Source organism: Chrysochloris asiatica, unplaced genomic scaffold (assembly GCF_000296735.1).
Source record: "Chrysochloris asiatica unplaced genomic scaffold, ChrAsi1.0 scaffold00018, whole genome shotgun sequence".
In the NCBI taxonomy this organism is placed as follows: domain Eukaryota; kingdom Metazoa; phylum Chordata; class Mammalia; order Afrosoricida; family Chrysochloridae; genus Chrysochloris; species Chrysochloris asiatica.
In genome coordinates this window covers 28,178,667-28,189,525 of record NW_006408536.1, presented here as the reverse complement: position 1 = coordinate 28,189,525, position 10,859 = coordinate 28,178,667, and the positions used below count along the sequence as shown (strand labels likewise).

The 10,859-nt window shown below is 42.3% G+C and overlaps 1 protein-coding gene across 1 annotated transcript in view; it reads right to left on the bottom strand.

The window, feature by feature from the left end:
* Positions 1-4,380: 4,380 nt before the first annotated feature.
* GPR143 (G protein-coupled receptor 143) overlaps positions 4,381-10,859 on the bottom strand; it is a 30,531-nt gene continuing 24,052 nt past the window's right edge. Inside the window, exon 9 of the mRNA XM_006835701.1 lies at positions 4,381-4,466. Within this exon, the coding sequence (XP_006835764.1) occupies positions 4,381-4,466 (86 nt within the window). The remainder of the gene's footprint in view (positions 4,467-10,859) is intronic.

Here is a 10,859-nt window from a genome sequence, read left to right as displayed (position 1 = left end):
GATTGACATATCGAGGAAAGCAAGGAGAACATAGAAAAAACTTTAGAAGAATTCAGGAAAACGCTGGAAGAACAAACAGACAAAATAAATGCAAATTTTGAGGCCATACAAAATCTGCAATTAGAAATTCAGAAGATTAATATTAAGATCTCAGAAAAGGACAACACACTGAGATGGCAAAAGAGAAGGTTTGAAGCAATGGAAGCCCAAAATACTGAGTTTGAATAGAAATCTCTCAAAGTAGTAAAATAGAAATCTCTCAATGTTAGCATACTAGAAGAACCATCAGAAAAAAATGCAAAGAAAGCATCAGTTATGTGAGACACCATGAAGAAGAAGAACCTATGCGTAACTGGAATTCCAGAACAGGGAGAGACAATATAGGGCACAGAGAAAACTGTCCAATAGATTTTGGAAGGAAACTTCCCTAACATCATGAAAGATAAGAAGATAAGCATACAAGAAGCTGAACAAACCCCAAACAGGATAGATCCCAAAGGAAAATGACCAAGACACATCCTAATCAAACTTTCCAAAATCAAAGACAAATGCTAAAAAGTCTTTTTTTTTTTTTTTAATCAAAGACAAAGAATCCTGAAAGCAGTTCTGGAAAAATGAAGTTAGCTACAAAGGAGAATCCTTAAGACCAAGCTCTGATTTCTCAGGTAAGAAGTCAATGGGATGATGGCATATACAAAACTCTAAAGTAAAACAGTTGCCAACCAAGAATCATATACCCAGCAAAGCTGTCCCTTAAATATGAAGGCAAAAAATAGGACACTTCCTGATAAACAGAAGTTAAAGGAATTTGTAATGACTAGTCTAACTTTACAAAAGATGTTAAAGGGCATTCTTTGGACTGAGAAACAACAACAGTAGAAAACACCCTAAGATTAACACTGGTTTGAAGTCCAGTGCTGACCTTACAGCACCATACCAGGATTCCTCAATCCAGATATATATAAGTGTTAAAGTGAAACAAACCTATAAGACTGGAAATAGGGAACCAGGGATATCAGTGTATAATGAAGTCAAATACAAAGCAAAAAGAAGGAAGAGTATAGATACAGAACCGCCAAATGGCAAGGAAATCAAGTAGGTTTCAAGAAAAAAATCACTTTTATACAGGGAAAAAAATTACTAAATTACAGGGTAACCTCAAAAAAAAAAAAACAAAAAAAACATACTTGCACATCAAAATAAAAATAAAGGAAAATCAACCATCAAGCCATCAAGGGAGAAGAGCGGAGTGTGGGACCCTACCCAGAGAAGCAATGACGCCAGAGATGGAGGCAGAGATGATGACATGGAGAGAAGGAGCAGCTGGGGATTTAGACCCAGAAAAGGAGAGGGGCTGTGTGCTGATGACTGGGGGGTGGGGGAGGGGGACAGGCTTGCAGGGTATACTCTGGTTGGTTGATGATGCATAGAGGGGATTGTAACCATGGCAATGACACACTATAGGACAGGATGAATGTAAAACTAATGTTCTCCCGTGTAAACTATCACATAATTCACAATAAGACATTTTAAAATAAATAAAGGAAAATCAGAAAGATTTAGTAAACATTAACACAACAGAAATGAAAATGATAAGAAAACCCACAAACTAAATGAACTCAGCATAAAAAGTTATGTGGAACAAAGAAACCAGCAACACCACACATACACACACCAAAAAACAAAAGAAATGACAGCGATCAATTCATACCTACTGATAATTACACTGAATGTAAGTGGACTAAATGTATCAGTCAAGAGACGCAGAAAGCAGAATGGATAGGAAAACAGGATTTCAATATGCTGTCTACAAGAGACATATCAAAAAGATGGAGGGCAGCCTAAACGCTCATCAACAGAAGAATGGTTAAACAAACTTTGTACATACAACAGAATACAGCAAAATGTTGAAGAACAATGAGGAATTTGTGAAACCCTTCACAACATGGTTCAACCTGGAGGTCACTATGCTGAGTGAAATTAGTCAATCACAAAAGAACAAATATTGTATGAAACAATGTTGTAAAAAACAAAAACATGTAAATTGCTTTTTAACAGCTGATACTGTATAAGACAAAGCCACTTGGGGCAAGTGGGCTAGAGGGTAAGGGGGGAGTGACAGGGCAGGCAATATACAAGAGAAAGTAAAGCTTAAAGTAGCAGGAGACACAGGGAGGAATGCAATTGTTAAAGTCAATAGAGGTAAATGCTGGTAAATTTTGGTACATGGAGGGGATTGTACCCATATAATGAAACAAAGTATATAATTTGTTGAATATACAACTCATGATCTGATCTGTAAATCTTCACTCAGTTCACAATCAAAAGTTGGGAAGAAGGAAAATACCTTCCTGGAACAATGGAATAAAAGATCATAGAATTTTCAGCCCTAGTGTTGATGAAACTAAAATAATTGCCATGGAAGGAACTTTTCCAGTTAAATTGAAGCACCGGACATTTAGATCTATACCAAATTATGCATGAACCCTTAATCACACATAATACGACTGACTACCAGCTTTGACACAGCACTGTTCATCATCTAGTAAAATGACTTTCAAAAAACAAAAACATGTAAATTGCTTTTTAACAGCTGATACTGTATAAGACAAAGCCAAAATGCAAAATGAGGCTTTGATTGGTAGTTTTTTGAAAAATATGCAACAAATAATGGGATATAATCTGGATGACCACTTCTGTATTTAATGTGAAGTATTTAGATACTTTTTGAACACTTACAGTTTCTTTGACAATGCCTTTTGTAAGGTTTGGTACTTTATACCATTCCTTATGACATGGGCATTGTCTGTCACTAATCCTTGGCTTTTGTACTATTGTCACCTAAATTGGTACAGGTACTGATGAAAATCTCTAACGGATAATCGTAACACTTTTGGTCACAAGTCTTTTCCTGCAGCCTGAAGGTTTTTAAAAGAAAAAGATATCAAATGCCTGCTTCTACTACCCTTTTTAAATTGCTCTCTTTTGAAAAGTACCAGTATGTGTTTTAGATTGATTTCCCTGTTTTACGGAAATGACAAGTCAGTAGTTTTAAGTTTTGATGGTATAAGTAAAACAAATAAAACATGTTTATAAAAAAATAATAAAATAAAAGATCATAGAATTTTTCCATGAAATTTTGTATGAAAAACGAAACCCTTGTTGTACAAACCCTGTATGAAAAATATTAAACACACACACACACACCAAAAAAAAACCAACAACATGAAAGTAAACATCTAAAGCATCACTCTAGAAGTCTGTCTTCAAAGGGCCCCTGTGGGAAGGCTTTGGAGCAGGCATCAGCCTTGGTCTTTCCCCAGCCCTCTGAGAACAGTGGCTCTGTGCCTAGTTGCTGCTTGGGAACGGTGGGGTATAGACACAGAAGACACACTTAGTACCCAGAACGGGACTAGTGACTGCCTTGCACTGAAGACTCAGACCTCAGCTCAACTCCATTCCCAGATGCTGGAAGCCTCTTATCTGTCTTTCTGGTCTTTCTTTCACACCAGAGCTAAGCCTGCCTGCCTCAGGGCCTTTGCACAGATTCTTTTCTACCTTCATGCCTGCCCACCCCCGCTATCCGATTTATTTCGCTTTGTGGCCCTTCTTGCTGCCAGTATATTGCATGGTCATCTGCCTTCTTCACGCTGTCTCTGCCTCTAGAACAGAAACATGGTGCGTCTCAGCCATCATTGTACAGTGAATGCCTGGAACAGTGTCTAGGCACATGGAAGGGACTCAGCGAGCACGTGTCGAAAGGATGACTATATAGTGGCGTTAGGCTGTGGCTTCTACATGGGACATGTGCACAGTGTGATGCTCCACATCTGAAAAGGGTGGGGACATGTAGAAAGTTTGGGGGATAAGGAAGAATGTTACTTATATGGCAACAAGGAATCATGAGAGAGAGGCGATGGCTAGAAGCAGAAAAGGTGTCAGGAAGTGACAGATACTACCAAGAAGGCAACACTACATACATCTCTCCTCTTGAAAACACCCTCTGGGTTGCTGGGAGGTGTCCTGGTGGCACGATCATTAAGCAGTCAGCTGCTAAGGGGAGAACAACTCCAGGGGGAGAACAGCGTGGCAGTGTGCTTTCATGAGGACAGCCTTGGAAGCCTATGCGGCAGCTCTGCTGGATCACATGGGTCACCACGAGTTGGCATCCACTCGGCACACAGCAGCAACAGCACCACCATCAGACGGATCTAAGCAGAGTCTCCATTCGTCGCCCTGGCTTGTCCAGGATTCTCCAGTCCAGAGGTCTCACTCTCCTGTTGGTCTGGGTCACTGTGAGTCGGAATCAACCTGACGGCAGTGGGTTTGGATTTTGGAGGGAAGAGACGGGGCTTCCTCCCAGGCCTGGGTTAGCAGGAGTCAAGCACTCAGGTCTGGGTAGCGGACGACTGCGATGTGCTCCGAGAAGAGAGGGTACAGCAGGTTCAGCAGGAGAGTCTGGGCTGCTGACAAGGATGGTGGAAGAAGACTCATTTGCTGACGTGGCATCCACTTTCTCTGGAGACAGGGCTGGCTGGGAAGACTGCTAGACACTCCTGACACTTCTGCAATAACATTCCTGCTGTTAGGGCTGTTGGTGCTTCAACAAGACTGGGTTGCCACAGGGTCACTCACTGTTTACGACGACGTGCCGGGCTCATGGGAACTGTGTGTGTTTTCTGTAGGTCTTTTCAAAGAGCTCCTGGTTTGCTATGTCACATGGTGGCTCATGATCAAGCTCTGGACTGAGCACACCCATGACCTTGAAGAGTTCCTGGTCCTTTCATCACAACAGCCCCCGGAAGGAAGCGCTGGGTGCTGGGGAGGTTGGCTAATTCCTGACTAGTAAAAGATCTGACGATGGGGGGGGGGGTCCCATCAGGAAACACAGGTGTCTGCAACCTCCTTAGAGACTCCTCTTTGATGGTCCTTGGAGCCCTCACCAGCCCTGCACAGAGATGAGATTTGGGAAGGTGCGTTGGGTGTCCTGTCTCCTCAACAGCCATTTCCGGATCCTTAGAAAAGATGAAAGCCAGACTTCTGGCAAGGTGGCGGACCAGGTAAAGGCACAATATGGACCCTCTATGGCAAAGATACGAGCAACCATGTAAAAGAGACACAGATGAAAATTCGGGCACCCTGGACTTGGGAAGAAAGGTTAGAGAGGTGGATGGAGTGCTTGCTGGGAAGAGGCTGAGCAGGGACGGTGACAGAGAGAGAGACTGACAGGTGACCGGCTGTCCAGACGTAGTACCACCAGCTGGTGAGCAGCTCTGGCAGCAGAGGGAGGCCTGGTATTGTGCGGATGATGGGAAAGGTACAGTTTCTTCTTTTATCCCATGCTTTCCTGGTGACCACAAGTGTGGGCCGCTCCCACCCTCATCCATACCCAGCGCAGACCTTGCTCTCCAGGAGTGCGGGGATGAGTGGTCGGGAGCTATGCCAGTGTGCGGTGAGAGCTGGCTGCGCCTCTTTGGTGTACCGTTTTGGTATCTGGATTCAGGTGGGCTCAGCTCCAGGCCTACAAAACCCGTAGAACCACCGACCAGCATTTCACCAGTTACCCTGCCTCCAACTTCCCTGTGGTCCTAACAGACACTGAAACCAGCTCCATCAAGGGCCCCCATGAACTACTTTCAGATTGAATACGCTGACCATAGATAACACTGAGACCCACAGGAACGCCATCCTGGGCAGGAACGCTGCTGTCACATCCCTTCCACACCCACCTCATGAGCTCCTTGAATTACAGGAACCCCCAGAGACTTCTTCCAGGTCCAACACGGCATTGTTTGTTTTTACAAACACGACAACCTCACAATGCCCTGGCGACAACAGACAATCTTAGCTCACACGAAGAAACGAGAGAGAATGGCGCAGATGAGCAAGCTGCAGAGACAGAAGATGTTTCTGAGGAAGAAAAGTTAATAGAACTAACCGAAACAGAATGGAAAAGAATGATAATTAGGACCCTTAAAGCGCTGATGGAAACGCCAAAGAAAACAAGGAGAACACATTAAGAAATTTAGAAAAATTCAGGAAAACACTACATGAACACACAGAAAAAATAAATGCAATTTTTGAAACCATACAAAACCTGCAATTAGAAATCCAGAAGATGAATATTGAGATCTCAGAAATGAACAACACACTGAAGGACAAAGGAATAGATGCAAAGCAATGGAAGCCCAAATTAGTGAGCTTGAAGTGAAATCAATGCTAGTATGCTAAAAGAACAATCAGACAAAAGAATTTAAAAATCCAAAAAAAAGCCGAAGAGCTATGTGGGACACCATGAAGAGGAACAACTTATCAGTGATTGGAATTTCAGAACAGGAAGAGACAAGCACAGACAAAATTGTAGAAGAGTTGTTGGAAGAAAACTTCCCTAACATCAAGAAAGATAAGAAGATAAACATACAAGAAGCTGAATGAACTGCAAACAGAATAGATCCCAAAACAAAATCACCAAGACATATCATAATCAAACTTTTCAAAATCAAAGACAAGGAAAGAATCCTAAGAGCTGCTCGGTAAAAATGAAAAAGTTACCTACAAAGGAGAACCAATAAGACTAAGCTCTGATTTCTCAGCAGAAACAATACATACAAGAAAGCAATGGGAAGACATATACAAAACTCTGAAAGAAAAAGATTGCCAACCAAGAATCACATACCCACCAAAGCTGTCACTCAAATATGATGGTGAAATTAGGATATTTCCTGATAAACAGAAATTAAAGGAAATTGTAATGACCAGGCCAGCTTTACAAAAAATGTAACTAAAGGATGTTCTTTGGACTGAGAACCAACAATAGCAGACAACAACCTGAAATGACCATTCATGACGCCACCACCCAGCAGTCTATCCAGATATTTGTTGTTGTTGTTGTTGTTGTTGTTGTCAGGTGCCATCGAGTTGGAACCGACTCATAGTGACCCCACGCACAGCAGAACGATACAATGTCCGATCCTGGGCCAACCTCACTACCACCGCCACAGTTGATGCCATCAATGATGTCACCTGGCTGATCTATTTCATTGGTGGTCTTCCTCTCTTTCTCTGACCCTCCATCTTACCCAGCATGACATCCTTCTCCAATGATTGTTCTCTCCGGACAATGTGTCCAAAGTATGAGAGACGAAGCCTAGCCATCTTGGCCTCCAAGGAGCACTCTGGTTGCAGATATAGAAGTATTTAAAGTAAAACAAAACTCTAAGACTGAAAATAGGGGACTGGAGGTATCAATGTATAATGAAGTCAACTATAAAGCAAAAAGAGGGAATAGTGTTGATACAGAACACTATATCCACATAACAAGGAAGTCAAGTAGATTTCAAGATAAAAAGACTGTTTTAGGCAGGGTCAAAATTAATAAATTACAGAGTAACCTAAAGAAAATAATAATAATGCACCTGCACATCAAAATAATAAAGAAAAATCAGAAAGATTTAGTAAACATTGACAAAACAGATATGAAAATGGAAAGAAACCCCACAAACAGAATTAACTCAGCATAGAAAATTATGTGGAACAAAGAAACCAACAGCACCCCCCCCCAAAAAAAAAAGAGAGAGAAAGAAATGACAGCAATTGATACCTACTGATAATTACACTGAATATAAACGGATTAAATGTACCGGTTAAGAGACAGAGAAAGCAGACTGGATAAGAAAACTGTATCCTTCAATATGCTGTCTACAAGAGACATATCAAAAAGATGGAGACAGCCTAAATGCTCATCAACAGAAGAATGGGTAAACAAAATGATGAATCCTTGAAACACCTCAAAGAATGCTGAGTGAAATTAGTCAATCACAAAAGGACAAACATTGTATGAGACCAATGTTGTAAAAAGTTACCAAAAAAAGGTTTTTCTAGATAAAAGAGAAAATCGATGATGGTTACTGGAGGGTGGAGGGGGAATTATTCATGGGCTAGAGGATTGGTTGTTGGTAAGTGCTGTCAAGTTGGTTCCGACCCACAGCAACCCTATATAGGGTTTCCAAGAAGCACCTGGTGAGCTTGAACCTCCAACCTAGACGTTCAAGGTGACTTTGCAATCCAGCATATTAACTCACAGTGCCACAACATAGGTGACAGGGCAGGAAATATACAACAAGAGGGAGGTTAGCCGAGGAAAGATGAAGGTGGCGGGAGACACAGGAAGGAATGCAGTATAGTTAAAGTGAATAGAGGTAAATACTGTTAACTGTTGGTACACGGAGGGGATTGCAACCATGTAGGGAAACAAAGTGTATGGTTTGTTGAATGCAAAACTGATGATCTGCTCTGTAAACTTTCACTCAATTCACAATAAAAAGTTGAAAAAAATAATATAAACACAGAATTCTTTCCAATATTTATCGATATAGCTAGTGCTTGTTACATATAAGGAATAATATTTTCTTAATGCTCATTATATAACTCCTTATTTTAAACTATCTCCCTTTTTTTTTTTATCACTTTGATACTTGAATCTATCCTTTAAACTTTCCCCAGCCCCCAGCACCCTAACTATGTTACGGTTCTCAACCATCTTCAAAGCCTGATGTACTGTGGCCCTGGCCAATAAAGTATTTAACATACCAAAATATAAAACAGGAAAACTGGAAGCTATAGGGTCGGCTCGTCGCCCAGGCAGAACCAAGAAGAAGCCCCGAGAGCTTGTGACACCTGGACCAGAATCCCCTCCAGGCCCGGGACCCTGGAGCTCACTCTCCATGTTCCACTAGCAACTTGAGTCCATGGGGTCCCAGGTGCACCTGTTGTGGGGAGAGAGCTGCTCATCCATCCCAGAGTGTCACCTGAGCTGGAATAATGGGAACCTAGCTCTGGGGCAGAGTCTTGGGACACTGCTGAAGACCAGGCTGCTGGACAAAGCCCAGTCATGTGAGACACCAGGTAATGTGAGTTGGCGAAGCAAAGCCAGCTGCTCTCATCACCATGAAGAGCAGAGGAACGGGGCACACAGGGAGGAAAGAGACAAGTGCCTGCTGGGTACCAGGAGGACTTCAGAACCGTGTACACAAGGCCTTGAAGACCACCTCTGAACTCCTCATGGGGGTCCCTGCTCAAACACGCTCCAAATTCATACTAAATCTATGTTAAAAATAGGCATCCTCAAACATGCTGTTTACCAAATATTAACCCATGATTTTGCCTCATTGGACTCATGGCAGTCTAAGTATATCACCTACATTCACAGAAACTTAAACCCTCCTCAGTAGAAAGGGGAAGGGGCTCCCTTGAAGAAGTGCCAAGCCAGAAAATGTTTTTAATTCCATACACAGATAGGAGGTGTCTGTTGTAGGGGTTTTAAAAACACAGCAAAAGCTAAATAGCAACAAAGTTTCAGCTTTGCTCTCTTAAAGGAGAGGCACAGACATAAATTAGACTAAAAAACTGTGGACTTGAATGGAGCATTGTCCGAGAGCTAGCAAATGGCAGGAAACTAGATCAGACTGGAGATGACTCAGCAAATTGTGAGAGAGACAAGGAATTCTGGGGGAAAAGAAAATTCTGGGGGAGAACAAATAACTGTGGAAAACAAGAGAGAATTGTAGGAAAAATAGGAAGTGGTAGAGAATGCCTGATCATAGAAGAAACTGGAGATGTGTAAGAATTGTGGGAGAGAATTATGAGATAGCAAGGGGTATTCTGGGAGAGGCATGCAATTCTGGGAGATAACAGGAATTATGGGAAAGGCATGCAATTACGGGGGAGGACAGAATTGTGGGAAAGACCAGGATTTACGGGAGATACAAGGATTTATGGGAAGGATGGGGCTGTGGGATGGACATGGTAATCTGGGAGAGGGGTAGGGGATTGTGGGAGATAACACAATTGTAGGAAAGATGGTAATTTGTAGGGAATGATAGAGAATTGTGAGAGAAAAGGAATTGTATGAGACATTTGGAAAGGGGTAGGAATGAAAAATTATGGAAGACACAGCAAAGATGTGAGGGTTAATGAAGAAATATGAGACTGAATAGGAATTTGTGAGAGAAAAGAAAAAATTGTGGGGGAAACGAAACTATGAGAGTGTGGTGCCTTCAATTTACTTAATATGGCTTTTCTATCCAAAGTCTTCTTAATTCCCATCAAGTGATTGGGTAGGACCATGCAAATAAGGTATACAAGACTACAAGCCTGGGATTGGTGAGTTTTGTCACCAGCTAGGTTTAAAAGAAGCCATGTCAGAAGCAGCATTGGAAGATCCTAGGACCATCAAGAAGGAAGAGTGAGTGGAACGTGCGATCCCCACCTGGAGAAACAGCGACAGCAGAGGTGGTGACATGGAGAGACAGCACAGCTGCGGGCTCTAGGCCCATGGACTGGGGCACGTGGCTGAGAAACCAAAGACAAGAGTGAGGTGTCCCTGCTGTCTGGGAGACATGAAGTGTTCCTGAATGGAGAACTGCTGCATCCTGAGCTGGTTTTGATCTTGAATCGTACCCTGTTCTCTTTTCTAGTAAACACCATAATCGTGAGTGTTGTTAGGAGTTCTGTGTGGCCATTGCAATGGATTGTTGAGCCCAAGTGAGAAGCCGAGAGTGCTGGGGAGGGCTGGTTGGTGTCGGAAGAGGGTAAAGCAGGTTGTAGGGTGGAAGCAGGTCTGACCTACACTTCATAGGAATCAGCCTTGAGGAGCTTCGGAGTTTGAGTCTCTTCTCCCCTTTTGAAGTCAGAGGAAGTCCTGGACCCCACATGGTTTTTGCATGGAGAAGAAAGGAATTGTGGGAAACAATGATATTGTGAACGAGGCAAGGAATTATAGAGATGAAATTGTGAGAGAAAGAAGATAGTATGGGAGAGGTAGGAAATTAACAAATTATCCATTAATAATTGGAATGTGG